This window comes from Triturus cristatus, chromosome 9 (genome assembly GCF_964204655.1).
Source record: "Triturus cristatus chromosome 9, aTriCri1.1, whole genome shotgun sequence".
Taxonomy (NCBI): Eukaryota; Metazoa; Chordata; class Amphibia; order Caudata; family Salamandridae; genus Triturus; species Triturus cristatus.
Window position 1 is genome coordinate 166,178,475 of NC_140592.1, and position 19,594 is coordinate 166,198,068.

Consider the following 19,594-nt stretch of genomic DNA (forward strand, 5'->3'; position numbering starts at 1 on the left):
GGGGCATCCCTGACGTGTGCCCCTGCTCAGCGGGAAGTCCCCGGACTTTCGATTATTCACAATTACCCGGGCCATCGGGCCGGCGTGTCGTAAATTGGCTGCGATTAAATTAGCGTTAGCGGACTCCATCTGGTATTTAGAGGCTATCCTGTACATTTTATGGAATCCATTTTGTATTTCTGGCAGCCATTTTGTTTACCCTTGTGCTCTGTTTAAAGGACTGGCTATACTTAGACTCTGCTACCCTGCACATGCGCAGGAATATCTAACTGTCCATACATCTGTTTTTAGTCTGTAACTATCAGGTTGTTTCTACCAGAGTCAGCAACTGCTAGCTCCTCCTTTACTGTCGACTGTGCATTTCTGTATGACCATCTATGTATTTAACTCTTCTCATGTATGCTTGTACCACCCTCTTTCTGAGCCCCTGTGTGGGTATAAAAGACCCATGGTTCTTCTACTCTGTGTGCTACCTTCATTCAGCACCACAGGGTGCTGGGTGAATGTGGTTCCACTTCATGAAGGTTTATTAAACTTTGTATTTTCTATTCCAGTTTCTGTGCCAACTTCTTCCCAATAGTCTGAGGACTCTGTGCAGAGAAGGGCGAACCCCTTGCACTGGTAGGCCTAGCTGAGGTCTCTTTCAACAAATTGGCGCCTCAACGTGGGACTCATCGGTGACTCGGATGCCCAAAGGATTGGTCGCGACAAAGGATTGGAATCTCGCTCTGGACGCGATCGCTGCCCGATGAGACCCGAGTCTTGGCAACCACGGCGTTTTTCCTTTCCTTTTGATCTGACCATCCAGTTGGTGCCGGTCCTCGACTGAGATCTCTTCTGTTGATTCACCGTGCAGTGACCATTTGGTCGATTTTAGAACTTGGCAGTTGGAACCTGGACACCAAGTGATTGGTAAGTGTCTGTGGCGCTTGCTGTTGGTTTTGATGCCTGGGATTGGTAAGGTAGTTTAGTAACGCTTACTGTGGCTTTTTGATTTGGAGATTTGTGTTGGCCAACTTGGTTTGTTATGATATATTGATATATGGGTTGCAACATATATAGGCAGGTAATGAGGAGAATGTTCTCTATCTGAATTGATTTGAACGGCACATCGTACTAAAGGTACCTTAAGTGCTACTTTGATTATAATACTGCATATTCTGCACTATTTTTGGCATGCCTGTTTTTAGCACACTTCATTGGAGGTGTAGCTCTGGTAGTGGTACCAATTTGAATTTGAAACTAGATGAAGCACAACCAGGCCCCCGGAGGGGACGCCTAATAGGGATATGTATATTAAGTATGTTTTTTTCTTCTATAATGTACACCGCATTATGGAATAAATACACTCGTAAGGATCCGGAGTTGCGTTGGCCTATGTATGGGTCATTTGATTTACGAAAGATTGAGTATGTGGAACAATGTATGTTTCAGCAAAAGACTAGGCAAATAGATGTTTGATTGTGTATGAATGTGGGAGAAAAGGTGCGTGAATGAATGAATGTGTTGCTTTCTTGGATGTACCATTTCTGTTGTATATAATTAGCCGGCTCCCCTAGAGGGGATACTTAACTAGGTTTAGGTATATAAAAGTATTTCTTCTTTGGTGACTAGTACCCCGAGGAACTAAATATGTACATAGAAAGGATCCTGGTCTGTGCACTTAGTAACATTCATAAGTGGTGAGATGCAGAGCGTTTTTCCTGGTGTTCTGCCAGCCAAATCTAGTGAATATGACCTTGCAACTAGTATTTACAAATGATTTGGTTTAAGTACAGTCTGTGGGCTGTCTTTTATTTCTGTCTTAAGTGTTGATCTGTGGGTTAAATGTGTGTTTAAATGTTGTGGTCTGGTAAATTGTGTTTTGGATGTTGCTAGCACTGGAAAAAGCGTGTGATTGAATGACTGTGAATATGTGAAAGAATTCTGAGAAGTGAAATTGTGAAGGAGTAAGTTTAATTTGGTCTCCTCACCATCAATGAGTCGCAAAAGGAAATTGAAAGGGGTGTAGCTAGAGAAAGAGCAACCTCTATGATTTGATGACACCCTTAATGTACAAAAGTATTAATGAAGAGTAATTAGGGACCGGTTAAAAGTTTAGCTTGAGAAAAATTGTGGGTATTTCGAATTTGAAAATTGTTCCTATGCAGCTTGTGTTCTTGGTGGTTCAATGAGCCAATGTGCTGGGTCCAGATGATTGTAGGTTGTGATTCAAGCTGAACCTGCTAATCTGAGAATTGAAAATAAAATTATGACCCCCTGAAAAGAAATTGTATATCAAAATTAATTTTTCCATAGGGCAAATTATTGCAGTTTAGATAGAATTAGGAAGGCTTTTTGTCTTTGACAGCTTCAGGGCTGTGCGAGGCAGATTTTGACCTTGCAGCATGTAAGGTGGGGGCTAGAAATAGGAGCGAGTGAACCAGGAGGTGAAATCACTGCTTAGAAAGCTTCTCTGACATGAAAATGTGTAATGCTTGCAGCAGGAGAGCCTTGGAAAGAGGTGGGGGCCAGGAATGCTCGTTGTGGCTGGTTCTGCACCGAGGGGCTATTTTTAGCTTCTCTGATAAGACAGGGCAGCTGAGAATCGAAACTCAAGGAGCCTTCCTTGTTCCTATTTTGTGCAAGACCAGTTAGAATTTCCAGGGAAAACTGTTTTTATTTCTTTTTAAAACTGTTGCATTAATCCTAGACAAAAAGTAAAATGATGCTCTTGCTTGAAATTTTAAGGGATATATGCCTATATAAAAACGATTTTCCAATTAAGAATTAATTTTCTCAGTGGAAATTGTGGCCCAAAGCTAACATGGAATATCAGATAAGTAATTTTACTTTTAGAAAGTTAAAATTAAGATGACCTGTGTGTCAGAAGCGACACAGTCAGTTCAGCTGACAGCTGGTCATCATAAAGATGACCTACTGTCAGATGGGGGTGAGTAAAGCAAGGAAATCAGTTATTGATTTTAAGCCTGACAAATTAAGCAGGCCAGAATATTCGACTCTGAGCTGTAGGTTCAGTAATTGCGCATTACTGCTCATTTATATATGTTATTGTAATTTGTCTATGCTTTCTGTGCTTGGTATACTGATGGCTTGGCATATGTATTTTTATTTTATATATGTTTTGTTTTTGTGTCGTATTGACAATTCTATTTTAATACTAGTACAAGTTCTCCTGTGCGGTAAGGAGATGGTCGTGACGACGTCTATCTTTGCGCAGCAGTTGGCTGGAACTTGTTCAAAATTACTAAATTCCACAGATATGATATTATCATTATCATGTTGTCAAAATGGCAGACAACACGTTATCAGTGTATGTCTAATTGGTATTGGAGATGAATAAAAAAAAAAGTTATGCAAGACTAAAATATGTGTCACCTGTGGTTAAGCCATGACTGCCCTTCTCTTATAGACAGGCAGCCGTCAGTCATATGTTTCCAGATTGGATATTAAGGAACCATTATGATTTGTAGCCCCTGCAAAAAGGTGACCTGAATTTTTCTAAATATCGCACTAGCTAAATCCTGTTCTGTTTCCTTGGAAGTGTATAAGTATGCCTTTGATTCCTTAAAGGAAATCAGGTTTCCTTTTTCATATTCTTTATATGGGGATAACAGGGCTTAAAAAACGAAATTGCATGTTCTATAATAAAATAGATAATTATAAAGACTTTTCTTTAGATACATTGTATTAGATATTAATGGGTAAACACATCATCTGAATACATTGGATTTTGCTGTATTACGCCCACATCTTAACACTTGAAATGTCTGTTTTAAATAAGACTGCCACCATGATCATGTTGCAACCCTGAGAGCGCCTTTACTGCTGATGAGCAAAACAGTTGTTGCTGTTGTTTTTTTTTTTAGGCCACAAACGGAGCAGGAATGTTTACTTGGCTAAGACTTCCTATAAGGGTATACATTATACATTTCTGATGCCACATCTCTGGGATATGTAGAGGACATTCTGGGGATGACTATTATGCAAAAACATTGTAGGATATTAATTTTTAAGTGTCCTACACATCAAAGTCGAAATTGAGTAAAATTCACTATTTAAATGAGGTTTTTTTCAGTCAGAACACCTTATAAACTGCCTTAGGCTCTAGTAAATGCACATATGTAAGCATAGACTTAATAGCTGACATCTATACTGCTAAGACAAGCACTCGGCACACTGCTTACACATATAACTATATACAAAAACTGGCAGAAGTTATTAAGCTTACCTCTGAATTGCTGGTAGACACGATTGGAGTGGGTTGCCTTCGGTCTCTAGGGTCACTTTGACTTGGGAGCACCGCATGACAATCTTGCATACAAGATGGAACAGCTGCATAGGTTAAAGGCCGAACTCCTACATTTAGAAGCCTGGTAGGGCTCAGCGCAATATGTGTTTTGACATTGCGACATTTGAAAGACGAAATGGCAGGGCAGGGAAAGAAAGAGGTTTTTGCTTACCTTTTTTTTGGCAAAAGCAAGTTTTTGTGCACTCAATGAACATAGTATAATGGTATATGTGACCTCTCTTTCAAAGACAATGTCTCAGCCATATATATATAGCACTAATGCTTTTAGGGCTGAATTCAGGAAGCAATGGGATTTGGTTTGAATTCAGTTCTAAAATTCTCAGGTGACAACACCACTATTGTTTGTTATTCTCATGCTACATACAGTTTTGCAAGGGCATTGCTAGTTTTTATTATCTAGTCTGTGTAAAAAAACTGACAGTCCTTACTAGAACTGATGTTGCATAGTTTGGATTGTGAAAAAGTAGAATGCAGGGAAGATGCCCATGTGATCCTTAGCAAACATTTTTGAGAAAAATATTGTTTTATAGGAGTCTGTTAGTCACAAGATGTTCCGCTGGAGAACATGTACCCATTATGTTGAAGTTTTTAGTTCTTTATGTAATAGGAATCCTTGTTAAATTAGCAGTGTTAGATTTTCCTGTTGCTCCTATAACATGAGAGCATGGTCCTAAGTATACAATGTAGGTGCTTTTATTAGGAGAAATCATTTTAGAAGTGTCTGCAGTCCTGTACAAGTAATGCAAAGTCTATGAGTAAAAGTGTATAACATTTCCTTTTTCTTGAGGGTTTTTAGATGATTAAGATAGGAATATACAGATGTAAGGATTTGGAGTATGTCTGTATTGTTTTTCTCTTTGCCTCAGAATTTGGTAAATGAACACAGACTTCTTTGACTGCTTGGGATTGGGTGACGTATTATTCTTGTCAGTTCACCAAAGAGTTCCTTTTATACTTGCCAATAGGTCCAGGCTGTTGTTTTATTTACTCTCACATAGATGAAAGTGGTTCCAGGGTGCCTTGTTAATATATGGGGCGTCCCTAGACTAGGAAGTATTCTGAGATTATCCTCTCTGTTGATAGATTATTTCTGTGCCTTGTCTAAAGACCTTTTTGTTCTGTCCACCAATAGATATTTGCTGCTTTACAACCATTGCCAGAGGGGCGCGGACATCAGATCCAGCTTGAGGAGTCAGCACCAGTCCAGCTTGAAGTCAAAGTGAAGGTAACCAGCACAGGCATTGCTGGCAACCAGGACCTCAGTGAAGGTAGAAGGCCGAAAGCACTGGGATGAGTGTACCCCTGCCACCATCTTGGACGAAAGACGGGGTCACAAATCAGAAAGGAGAAATCGTGGATCAAGCTTTTGATGCCCAGCCGAGAGTCACAGACCGACCAGGAAGGCAAGAAAGTTTTTGCTTGAGGTAACCCCCTTTGAAACAAGGGTTGCTTCAGAGATCCTAGCATCAGGCCTCTGAATCCTGGTCCTAAAGTGGCTGTTAGGGAAGGACTTGAGTTCAGGGTACAGGTGCTGTGTCTCTGGTGCCTGTTAGATTGAAATGAAGAAAACTGGTGCACTGCCTGAGACACTGGACAGGATCGCTGAGCGCATTTGCCCTGGTGGGTGATTGCCCTAGCCTGAAAGAAGAAACTTTTCCCTTGCAACTAGGCCATGATTCCTGAGTTGCGAGTTGTGCAGCTCCACCGTGGGAACAACAAGAGCCTGCCTGTGAGGCTCAAACGGACACAGGGAGAAGACTTCCCTCTGGTTGGTTGTACAGCGGCTTTAATTTCCCAAGGACTTCTTTTTCTTTTTTGTTGAAAATGTACCCCATTGGTCGTCCCATTTTTGAGGAGGAGCAGCCCTTTGCAGCTCTTCGTCCTAATTCTCATGGTCCTGTGTAGTCCTCCTGGTCCTCTGGATCCAGGATCATTTTTGTAATAATATGTCTGACTGCTTCAATGTTTGTATTGGGTATAATGATATATACTCTAGCCCTCATAAAGGAAACACTGGAAAAGTCTAGCGAAAATGTTTTTATTACATATGTACTATTGGACATTTTTTTAAATTGATGGTAACTGAAATGCATAGGAGCCTTGAAAATGTTTTTACTGGATGGTTCTAGGATTTGCTTAGGACTAGAAAGCTAATAATTCTGTTTCTGATTACTCTCTCCTGCTATCTGTATGACCCAATTCTCTGTTCCCTTTGTACTTCTGCTTATACCTTAAACATACCCGCTTAACAATATTTAGAATTAGAAATGCCCACCTAGCAATGAATTAGGATATTTATGAAAAATGAAAAGAAAAAAAAAAATTTAAATTAATATGCATATTTTTCATTTTCCTACTGGATTATGGGAGATGTCTTCAGCTAACGCTAAAAGGGTCGTCTGTCGTAAATTGGCTGCGATTAAATTAGCGTTAGCGGAATCCATCTGGTATTTAGAGGCTATCCTGTACATTTTATGGAATCCATTTTGTATTTCTGGCAGCCATTTTGTTTACCCTTGTGCTCTGTTTAAAGGACTGGCTATACTTAGACTCTGCTACCCTGCACATGCGCAGGAATATCTAACTGTCCATACATCTGTTTTTAGTCTGTAACTATCAGGTTGTTTCTACCAGAGTCAGCAACTGCTAGCTCCTCCTTTACTGTCGACTGTGCATTTCTGTATGACCATCTATGTATGTAACTCTTCTCATGTATGCTTGTACCGCCCTCTTTCTGAGCCCCTGTGTGGGTATAAAAGATCCATGGTTCTTCTACTCTGTGTGCTACCTTCATTCAGCACCACAGGGTGCTGGGTGAATGTGGTTACACTTCATGAAGGTTTATTAAACTTTGTATTTTCAATTCCAGTTTCTGTGCCAACTTCTTCCCAATAGTCTGAGGACTCTGTGCAGAGAAGGGTGAACCCCTTGCACTGGTAGGCCTAGCTGAGGTCTCTTTCAACAGGCGTACAGGAGACGGATCCAGCCCAGGAATTTCGGACCGAACCCGAATTTACCCAGCACCGCAAACAGATAGGGCCATTCAACAATGTCAAATGCCATGGTGGCATCCAGTGAAACTAGGGCCGCCGGTTCCCGTAAAGAGGAGACTCTACCCAGCACGCCATGAAGGTGGCGCAAGTTGAGGGCTGTGTTGCGATGTGGCATGAAACCTGATTGATCCGGGTGTACCAGTGTAGTAAGTACTTTAATCAACCGGGTAGCCAGCAGTTTCGCCAGGATCTTAGACTCCGCATTGAGGAGCGAAATCGGTCTGTACGATGCACAATTCGTTCTGGGCTTGCCCTCTTTATAGATGACTACTATATTGGCCACTCGCTGATCATACGGTAGCATTCCGAGCTCCCTACTCTCCTCCAGCATCGCCCGAAGGCGGGGGGCAAGCTTATTTGCCGAAAGCTTCTATAGCTCTACGGGAATCCCGTTGGGACCCGTAGCTTTTCCGGACCGCACCCCTCTGATAGCTTGCGCCACCTCGTCATCCGTTAGCGGGGACTCCAGGTATGCCCCGTTTTCCTCCGAGAGTGCAGGGAGACGTATGTCCTCAATCATGGCGCTATTCTCTTCCTCCGAGTAGACCCCGGAGGTACTATAGACCGAGCGGTAATAGTTGGCAAATGCGTCTGCTATGACTTGCGTATCAGTGATAGGGAGCGAGCCGTCTCCCTGTATCTCGGGTACCAAACGCGAGGCCCACTCCCTCCTATCTAGCCACGCTATCAAATTCCCGGCCTTATCACCCAGTTCGTACACTCTGCTCTGAACCTCCCTACACTGTGCCCACGCACTATCCCTGGCAACCCTATTAAACTCCTCCTGCCTCAGCTTCAGCCTGTGGAGGTCCTCCGTGGTCACCCCCCGGGCTATCTCCTCCTCCGACTGCAACACATCCTCCTCCGCTCGCACCAAATCCGCGTGTCTCTCCCCCCATTACCAGGATACCCAGCGGGAATGTTAAAAAGATGGGGCCCAGATCCTTGAAAGTGTCTGCTTGCAAGCCGGGTGGGACATACTCGGAGATAAACGTAGCCGTCTTCCCCTCCCACTGGCCCGAGATCCCGACATATCTGCCACGGACATCCGTCCAGGAGGCCTTGAGTGTAAAGGGGAAAGAACTCTTGAGTAGTATGCCCACCCCTCGGGATCCCGAAGTGAATCCCGAGTGTGCCACCATCTTGTACCCTCCCCTACGCAGAGCCATGCAGTTATTCCCCACTAGGTGTGTTTCCTGTAAGAGGACTACATCCGGGGCGTGTCTCCTGACGAACTGGTTCACCATCCCCCGCTTTAATTTGTCCCCCAACCCGTTGACGTTCCAGCTGAGGACCTTGACTCCCAAACCCCGCTCATTGCTCATCACCATTGCGTTGCGGAAGTCGCCTCAGACAGTGTATCATCCCTAGGGACCTGCGCCAGCAACGCGTGACGAATCTGGAGATTCCGATAATATTCAGTGTCCATCATGCTGTACTGTTTTTTAAGGGATTCGAATGGCAAGATCGTGTTCCTCTCCCACACATCTTTGATCCGCGTGATCCCGATGAGATCCGACTTATCAAAGCCCTTGGATTTCCAGAGGCTCCCCAGCTTCTCCGAGCTCCATAGCTTACCATCCCAACCCAAATGTTTATTGACTATGTGCCACACCTGGACTGCGTGTGCAGTGGGGCCAGTCAGTGGGAACCTGTAGGGCTTGGCATAGAGAGCCCTAGTATAGTCGCCCCCCGGAAGCAACCACCTATCTATGGCGTACCCGGGATCCTCCGGGCTGCAGTAGATCCCGTGGTTGATCGCCGCCAGCTGGGATGCCCAGTAGTATTTTTTAAGGTCGGGGAGACCAATACCCCCATCATACCAATGCAGGGTCAGCTTTGTGTATGCGATCCGGGGTCTACCATCCCAGAGGAGGCTCCTTTGGAGACTTTCAATTTCCTTAAAGTAGGACATCGGAACCGGATCCAGAGTGTTCTGGAGAGCATACAGGAAACGCGGGAGGGCCATCATCTTGAAAAGGACCGCCCGTCCCAGCATGGAGAGAGGGAGGGATCTCCAACGCGCCACATCAGTCTTAAGGCGCTGCAGGGGCGGGTACAAATTATGAGTAAAGTGCAATTTGGGATCCAGGGTCACATAAATCCAGAGATATCGGAAGCCCTCCGAAGCAATCATGATTGGACAACTCTGCGGTATCTCTGACGGATCGCCCGCCAGTACAAAAATCGACGACTTGGACCAATTAACTGTAAAACCCGAGTATCTACCGAAAATGGTTAGTATGTCCAAGAGGCAGATCAGAGACGCCCTTGGGGCTGCGAAATAGAGTAGGATATCGTCTGCGTATAGGGAGATCTTATCCTCCCAGTCATTGGTCCACCGCAGCCCCCTGATAGATCGGTCCTGCCTGACCCAAGCTGCCAGCGGCTCCAATGCCAACGCGAATAGAAGCGGTGACAGGGGGCATCACTGACGTGTGCCCGTGACCAGCGGGAAGTCCCCGGACTTTCGTTTATTCACAATTACCTGGGCCATCGGGCCGGCGTACAGGAGACGGATCCAGCCCAGGAATTTCGGACCGAACCCGAATTTACCCAGCACCGCAAACAGATAGGGCCATTCAACAATGTCAAATGCCATGGTGGCATCCAGTGAAACTAGGGCCGCCGGTTCCCGTAAAGAGGAGACTCTACCCAGCTCGCCATGAAGGCGGCGCAAGTTGAGGGCTGTGTTGCGATGTGGCATGAAACCTGATTGATCCGGGTGTACCAGTGTAGTAAGTACTTTAATCAACCGGGTAGCCAGCAGTTTCGCCAGGATCTTAGGCTCCGCATTGAGGAGCGAAATCGGTCTGTACGATGCACAATTCGTTCTGGGCTTGCCCTCTTTATGGATGACTACTATATTGGCCACTCGCTGATCATACGGTAGCATTCCGAGCTCCCTACTCTCCTCCAGCATCGCCCGAAGGCGGGGGGCAAGCTTATTTGCCGAAAGCTTATATAGCTCTACGGGAATCCCGTTGGGACCCGTGGCTTTTCCGGACCGCACCCCTCTGATAGCTTGCGCCACCTCGTCATCCGTTAGCGGGGACTCCAGGTATGCCCCGTTTTCCTCCGAGAGTGCAGGGAGACGTATGTCCTCAATCATGGCGCTATTCTCTTCCTCCGAGTAGACCCCGGAGGTACTATAGACCGAGCGGTAATAGTTGGCAAATGCGTCTGCTATGGCCTGCGGATCAGTGATAGGGAGCGAGCCGTCTCCCTGTATCTCGGGTACCAAACGCGAGGCCCACTCCCTCCTATCTAGCCACGCTATCAATTTCCCGGCCTTATCACCCAGTTCGTACACTCTGCTCTGAACCTCCCTACACTGCGCCCACGCACTATCCCTGGCAACCCTATTAAACTCCTCCTGCCTCAGCTTCAGCCTGTGGAGGCCCTTCGTGGTCACCCCCGGGCTATCTCCTCCTCCGACTGCAACACATCCTCCTCCGCTCGCACCAAATCCGCGTGTCTCTCCCTCTTTTCCCCCGCTATCGAAGAAACCACCTCCCCCCTAATGACTGTTTTGTAAGCCTCCCACAGCGTCTGTGCTGAATCGACCGAGCCCCCGTTCTCTTGAAAGTAATCGTCAGCAGCCTTAATAGTTTTCTTGCGGATATTCGGATCCCTCAGGTACCACGGGTTTATTGAAGCTATCTTGCCCACTGTGATGCGACCCAACTCCAATTGGAGCCACACGGGGGAGTGGTCTGAGATTCCTCGCCCCAGGTGGCGAATCTCTCGAATGGTATGAGCCTGCGGTGCTGGGACAACGATATAATCAATGCGCGACAAACTGCGGTGCACACTCGATACATGAGTGTACTGTGCCCTATCCGGGTTGAGAGTCCGCCACCCATCCACCAACCCCATTGTGTCCAGGAAGGTTGCCAGCCACCTCTGAGATGGTTGCAAATTTTGCGGTGGGTGGCTATCCATCTCTCCAGCTACCACCGCATTAAAATCTCCCCCCATTACCAGGATACCCAGCGGGAATGTTAAAAAGATGGGGCCCAGATCCTTGAAAGTGTCTGCTTGCAAGCCGGGTGGGACATACACAGAGATAAACGTAGCCGTCTTCCCCTCCCACTGGCCCGAGACATATCTGCCATGGACATCCATCCAGGAGGCCTTGAGTGTAAAGGGGAAAGAATTCTTGAGTAGTATGCCCACCCCTCGGGATCCCGAAGTGAATCCCGAGTGTGCCACCATCTTGTACCCTCCCCTACGCAGGGCCATGCAGTTATTCCCCACTAGGTGTGTTTCCTGTAAGAGGACCACATCCGGGGCGTGTCTCCTGACGAACTGGTTCACCATCCCCCGCTTTAATTTGTCCCCCAACCCGTTGACGTTCCAGCTGAGGACCTTGACTCCCAAACCCCGCTCATTGCTCATCACCATTGCGTTGCGGAAGTCGCTCTCGCTCTGCCAAGCATTCTGACGTCGTCGAAAAACACATTGCAACAACCAACACAACCGTAACACAAATCCCCCACCCACCCCCCCTCCCTGCACCCCTGCTGATCGGGCCCCCCCATAACAAACTGGCAGAGTGCCTGTCGCCCCATTACCTCTTCCCAACAAGAACTAAATGAAGTAACGAGGAGGGAGCCCGCCCACTCACCGCCATCAGGACCCCAATCTCTAACGGGCTTGCATCCTGAATGTCCCCAGTTGTCCATTGCTGCAATGCCTTGTTTCCTTTGGTTATGTCTCTGTCCAGGGTCCGTACCCCCCACCTGACCCCCTGCACTCTGTCCCTTAGTCCGCTTTCTGACTTCAAGCCTGTTGTTGCATCTCTTCTTCCTCGCCGCCACGGTGTCCTCCAGTTCCACGAGCACGTAGACCGTCAACCCAGTCCGCAGCCACCTCAGGGGTGTCGAAGAACCACACCCTCCCCTCGCTCTCCACCCGCAAACGCACAAGATTAAACTTTTTGAGACTTTTAGAAAGAAATTATCAAGTTTTGAAAAACAAAATAAAAGCAAATGGAAGTGATGCCACATGCCTATCATCTTTGCAGTAGGCTGTTGTTACGTAGGTGTAACAGAATAAGAAGAAAGACATTGAAGGTGAATCTGAGGGCCATCTTGAAGTTCCTTTGTCTGGAGACACATTCTGAATGCTGGATCAAAAAGAGATCTTCATTTACCAAGTGCACAATGTCCACCTCTAGGAGAAGTCATCAAGAGAGGGGAAAGCAGTGAGAGGAAGAAAGCAGCAAGGTATGACCTCCTGCAAAACATGGCTTCTCTCCCTGAAGCACACATATGACGGACGCGCTTCAAAGAGTTGAATATAATATCGCCATGTTGAACAGAAATTTCTACAACTTGCAGAAACTGATAATTTCACTACAAAATAGAAAATAGAGTACAAAACCTGCAAGCTAAAACAGAATTCACAACTAAAAATTAGATATGAACCAGCTTGAGTTACATGGAGAAGGCATGGTAGCTTTCATAAAACATCATTAGAGAGCTGAGTGGAGACTACAAACATTGGAGAACATGCATAGATCTGGCAATGTGATAATACAGAGTGTGAGAAATTGGGTTACTGGTTGTGAGCCCTGGCCAAGTAGCAACCACAGCAACCACAATGCTTGTCAGCGTAAGGCACCAGCAAACGCCAAATTAACCAGTGCTCAACCCCTGGTAGCTGGGCACAGAGCAGGCAGGCGTAACGTAGAGGCTATGTGTAAAGTATGTGTGCAACACTTCAGTCAAACAGCTTAAACACAACCCAAAAATGATCCCACACCAAGTGAGAAAAATAGAGTAAAAGAGTAAAATGTCATATATAAAACAATACCAAAATGACAAAAATCCAATCAGTGAACTGGAGATATGCATTTGTAAAGAATTAAGTAAAAATAATACCAAAAAACATAAAGCGCCAACTCAGGATATCTGGTTGGGCTGGACTGGGTCAAAGTTGCAAATTCAGGTCAACCGCAATGGAGCACAGATCGGAAACAGTCCCAAGATTAGTCCCACTAAAGTTTTACCTTCTCAAGACAGCACTGAGAGTTCTGTTCACATTGGAGAAGGCTGCGAGGAGCAAGGAGAGCAACATTTGGAAGCAGTCGGCGTGGCGTGAAGACCAGGCTGGGCGTTGCAGATAGGGGGCAGGAGCTTATCATTGGCAGTCCTCTGTGAGCGGACAATGCTTGAGTATAAACAGTCAAGCTAGCGACGCTTCGTGTAGAAGGGCAGTGCAAGTGGCGAAGTCTCAGTGCGAACAAGCCAGTTCGCAGTCACGAAGAGACCAAAAGCTTGATTTAAGCTTGATGAGCCACTCTAAGAATCCAGGACCTGATTGGCCCCAACTGGGGGGCAGTAACTTACTGCAACTCGATCCAGGGGCAGGTTCAGGATGTTGGGGAGCCTTTTATGTCCCTGAGGCTCAGATCAGGAGGCTAGCAAACTTGCCATTAGGTTCAAGATGAAGTTGCAGTTCTGTTCTTCCTCGCCAGGCAAGAGGCTTAGGCAGCACTCCAGAACAGCAGGGTAGCAATGCCTTAAGAGCAGCAGTCCAGCAGAGCAGCAGAGTAGCAGTCCTTTCCACAGCCCATCAGTCCTTCTTCCTGGCAGAATATCCACAGGTCTAGAAGTGTACTGAAGAGTTGATGTCTGAGGTCTAGTATTTATACACAGTTGTGCCATTGAAGTGGGGGAAAAGCTTCTAGCAACATGCCTTTGATGTGCACAGATGCCCTGCCTTCCTGGCCATGACTTCTGACTAACTACAGGAGAAATATAGTCCTTTATGTGGAGACAAGGCATAACCTATTCAAAGTTGGGGCCCAGCTCTTCCCTCTCGTCCTACAAGTGATGACCCATCCAGTCACACTTAAGCTCCCCATTGTGTGTGGCTGTCTAAGAGGAATACACAAAGCCCAACTGTCACCCACACCCAGTCATGTGACCCAGAGCTGCAGACACCAAATGGATAAGGCAAGAAAAGGCCGACTTTCTAAAAGTGACATTTCCGGAATTGCAGTTTAAAATCCGACTTTACCATAAGCTAAGATTTTAAAGTGTGATTCCAGAGACATCAAACATGAACTGATGACATATTCCCATTTGAAAATTACACTTATAAAATGTAATACAGTAATTCCAATGTTATTCTATGGAAGAGGTAGGCCATGCAGTAGAGAAAAGCGAATTTAAGAGTTTTTCACCATCACAACATGTAAAACTTAAGAGTATATGTCCTACTTTTTTAATACATTGCACCCTGCCCTCTGGGCTGTCCAGGGCCTACCAAAGGGCTGACTTATATGTATTAAAAAGTTTTGGGCCTGGCAAAAGGTTTACTTTGCCAGTTCAAAATGGCAATTTATAAACTGGACACATTGGCTGCGATGGCTAGCCTGAGACATATTTTATAGGGCTACTCATGTGGGTGGCATAATCAGTACTTCAGGCCCACTTGTAGCATTTAATTTACAGTTCCTGGCACATGTAGTACCACTTTACTAGGGACTTATAAGTAAATTAAATATTCCAATTGGGTATAAGCTAGAGCACAAGCACTTTAGCACAATTTAACAATGGTAAAGTGTGCAGAGTCCTAATACCAGCAAAAACTAAGTCAGCAAAAATAGGTCTGAAGGCATAAAGTTAGGGGGAAACCACATCAAGGATGCAAGGTCTAACACAGAGGATATTTATATGATGAGAAGTAAGGTGACCCAAGAGGATTACCAGAGAAATTGATCTTGGAAATTCTTGGGATCCCAGAGGAAACAAAAAAGGAACCCCAAAGCTGCTAACTCAGAAATTCTAGAGGTGGCCTGATGTAAGGACACAATGAAAATGATAGGAATCATGATTCCTCCCTTTTCAGACATATACCAGCCAATAAAAAATTAAGAAGGAAACTGGAATTAGTGTAAACATAGACAGTGCCAGAAGGTGCTCATCACAAGATAACTCTTCCAAGCAAAGTTGAGCTCATTCACTGTAAGGAGTAAAACACATTCTCTGGTTTACAGAGCATGGAGATGGTCTCCTCACTATTCGAAGAAAAGGACACTGGAAGAACCCTACACTGATCCACAAGAGAACTGGTCTGAAGACCCTGGCCACTCCTCTCCTACTCCCTAACACCCCTCTTTGTTCTCATTCCATGCACATTTGCTCACTGGCATCCTCTTCCAAACCCCTTCCTGTTTCCCTTTCTATGCTCATCTCCTTCGCTCGTGTAACAAGTCCAACCTCTTGTACCACCAATAAAGGAACCAATCCATTCCTTAGTAGTTACTTCTCCATACTGTATCCACCATTTCATCCACTATATCCACTATTTAATTACCCACTTCCTTAAACTGAGGCCGGGGGACAAGCATAATTACATATTGAGTGCTAACATGTGCCCTCTCCTCTTCAGGGTGAAGGGAACCCAGATTTGTGTCAGGTAGTAATTGTCACCAATCAACATTCAAAGGTGGACACTACTGGTGGACTAAATATTGGATGGAAATATGTTACCAAAATGTGTATTATTCTTATTGTTTGCAACGGAGAAAGGTGCGTATTATGAGATATAATTTAATAAAGTTAAATGAATAACTTGGCCACCAGTCCTCTGTAATAGATAAGAACATTTGCTGCCTTCACTGATCTCTGCTGTTGGATTTTTTTGATCCATATTTTCTTGGCCTAGAAACCATTGACACAGAAGGCGAAAGTGTGCGTCAGAGTGGTTACATCCAATCCAGAAACAGAACTAAAGTGCTGGTTTGCGGTGCCAGGCACAGATGCTAGGTATCAAATATACGGCCCGTGGTACTGGCTATTTTTCACTCCGGCTGAAGTGGTAAAGAACTTGGGTGTCTATTTCGAACTATAGCTATGTGAGACTTACAAATTTATGTAGTACGCAGCTCCTGCTTTTTAGAATTTGTGACTTTTCTGTCAGCATTGTGGCTATTTCTACAAGACTTCTGCTACCTGGCATTATCATCTTGGTCAGACCACAGCAGCATCGACTGCAACAATTTTCAAACACAGCAATATTTGTGTTATTTGGCATTACAGGCCAGAATCATCTCTCTCCAACTCTTTCTGAATTATACTGATAGTTTGGACAGATTGTAATGAGTTCAAACCACTCTTTAATACCCGTGGATCATCCTACTTTCCTGGATCTTGCCTTTGAGATCCAAAATCTCTCACTTTTGTACAGCTTGCATAATCAAGCCTTCCTTTGAAATACATCATCCGGCGCCTCAGCTCTAAAGACCCCTGTAAGCAGAAAAGAAACCCTCCCTAGTTTGACTACTAAACTGCATAGTAAGCTTTCCTCAATAATCTCGACTGCAGAGCAGAGAAGATACCTGGCTTTCACAGGCTCGCTAACACCTTACAGGCACGCAAGCAGGTACTTGGTTGCATTTTTCTAGGTTTCAGTAGCATAAGGCAAGTGGTGATCAAAGAATCCATAAAATTAGAACACAAAATAACATATCACACAACACAACAATATTTGGTATAGCCGCAAGAGTGATCATGATACGCTCTTAGCAAGTGATGCAAGGGGCAGTGGAGTTGGGGAGACTCCTATGGGCTTATTCTGAGTCCTGCAGTAAATCTGATATCAGGTGGTTGGGTCAATTTCAGATTCCGAATTTAGCACACACTGTACATTGTTTGGTAATTTTCGTATAGCACATGCCTCCAGGTACGGTCTAGAGAAGTTTGCTCAGAGAAAACAGTCTATAAGACATAATAATACTGGTTTACCTTTCTGTGAGCCTGAACCAGATGGTATTACCAAATTTGACAGGGGAAAACTTGGAATAAGCTAGTTCTGTCCAAGGAGATACCGCAACCAAGCGGTAACAGTAACTCTTCTGATAATTATCCCATGGGTAATGTGTGCTCGCTAGCTCTGGGCTGCGTGCTCTCCAGGGACGTAGCTGGGTCAGTCAGATTCGAGGGTTTGAATCGCAAATTTCCTGACTAAAAAACAGTATACCGTAGGGTGAAGGGATGAGATGACCAAGGCTTGGGTTGGGATACACTATTCCTACGAGGATATGGTTTAATACTGATATGCATTAGATGGAACTCTGTCCAAGTTCAGGATAAAAAAAAAATGTAACAAGTTAAAACTTTTTAGTCAAATTGGAACAAAGAGAAAAACAACAAAGGCATAAGCGGCCTGACTCAGGGCGCCCAAACCCAACTCTCAGGCCAAGAATTCCTTTATGTGGGTGGTGTCACACCCCAAACTCCCCCCTGAAGCTACACCCCTGGTGCTCTCTCCCAGTGCAGTGATGCGTTTCCGGGCTCCACGCTAGGAGTGCACATGCGTGCAAAGGGCAGGGACTTAAGTTGGCACGTGGCAGCCAGTGATGGCAGATCAACAGGTCGCGCTCGCATTAATAAAATAAGCATATTCCCCCCGAAGGGCCTTTGAATTAAGAGGTCATTTATGCTTTATCAAATGTGCTTTTATGATTGCGGAAAGTTGGCCATTGCTGGCGATCCAACTTAAAGAGTTGTTTGGTGAATAAAGGGATGATACACATTCCAAGGTGATTCCTGGTCAGTCCACTGTGGGATTCAGAAGGAGGGACTTAGAGGTCTGAAGGCGGCCACCCATTGATACTATGTTATTGACAAGTCAAATCGTTGGATGTAAGGGTTCCCATAAACATAAATTACCCGTTGAAATATCAATAAATGCAAATATGTGTTGCTGTGGCATTTTTCCTTCATTAGCCGCCGCCATGAAGCGACCCAGCCAGCAGAACAAGCATTGAATGTTAAATGATGCCTGAGTGGAAGACTCACCCCTCTGAAAGTCCAGCCCTTGGTGGAAGGAAACAAGGAAAAGGTGTTCTTCTGTTGACATCCAGGCCTGCAAGATGAGAGAAAAACAAGTGTTTACTTCCCGTGTATTCCTTCCTTCAGGCTTTCAGCTCCAGTGCTCAAATACGTCACACAAGACATGGCGTCGCACAGCCGACATTTTACATTTCCTATTACTTTGCGCGCGGATTAAGTAAATTGTTTTTCTCCCTGCCAATAGTTTACTAGACACAGGTTCATAAGCACAGAACGCTAATGGAGGGTTCGGACACCCGATACCGCCGCTTTTGACACTCTTATAAAAGAGCGGAGAACACCAAAAACAACTTCAGGGGACATGAAAGGACTGATCGCGCGCAGTGTTGACAAAGAGGCCAACGGGACACCCAGGGAGAGCTCTCTCTGGTTTCCACTTAACAAGGGTCAGCGAGGGACAAGGTGGCGGTGCGGGGCGCAGAGTGATGGCTTCACTGGACACATGAGCAACACGAAGCCGGCAGTGTTCCGCGACCTTTTGACCTTTGGGAAAAAAAGTTACCACACCTTTCACCAGCATTTCCAAATGTGCTCTCCCTGCGATTCAGCATAAAGTGGCAGTTCTACAGAACTTTCTCTTGTATGTAATGTAAGTAGGATATTTGTATAGGACACTGCACAACAAAACGAGCACAGTAGAAGCAATTTTTGATTCTTTTAGACTCTCCCTTACTTTAGATGCTCCAACATTCCAAAGAGCTACACGTTGAAAGCTATGGGCCTTCATTAGGGATTGGCAGATATATCACATGCTGTTCATGGGCTATAATCCACAATATGGTGGGCGGGACATCCGCCATGTTGGCACCAGAGTATCCCGTCCATCATAGTCTAAATAAGGCCCTATGTTTTTGCAGTTTTATATTGCGCCCACTCGACCTGAAAGTATTGCAGCGCTTTACATGAGCACCAGTTACATTACACATTCATTTTATTAGAATTAAGAGAACGAGAGCTGGTGGCAGGATGTTCTCCTATAATGCCGCCAAACTGTGGAACTCCCTTCCCCTCCAACTTAGGTCCAACCCTAATCTGCCCTCCTTCCGTAAGCAAGTAAAGACCTTTCTCTTTAACGCTCATAACTAATTCCTCAGCTGACCGCCTCTGACAAGTGGCTCCACTCTCTAGTCAGCGCTTGGACGCCTCAGGGCAGCAATCGCACTCTATAAGTCTACGTTTCATTTCATTTCATTTTATTTGTTTATTTAGGCATGGAGAGATTCAATCAGTTTAAACTAAAGGTTTTTAGGGCCATTGAATTTTTTTTTAGCCCATGTTTGTATCCAAAGGAATTAATTTCTCTTTGGAGAAACCATTCTCTCTTTCAAGCTCCCAACGCTGACTTCCTTGTGCTCAAA

At 45.3% G+C, this 19,594-nt stretch overlaps 1 protein-coding gene across 1 annotated transcript in view; it reads right to left on the minus strand.

Annotated features, from left to right (window-relative positions):
• The window catches only part of ARHGEF3 (Rho guanine nucleotide exchange factor 3), an 898,185-nt gene that overhangs the window by 594,868 nt on the left and 283,723 nt on the right, over positions 1–19,594 (minus strand). Inside the window, exon 2 of the mRNA XM_085624661.1 lies at positions 18,183–18,249. Coding sequence (XP_085480787.1) covers positions 18,183–18,249 — 67 coding nt within the window. The remainder of the gene's footprint in view (positions 1–18,182; positions 18,250–19,594) is intronic.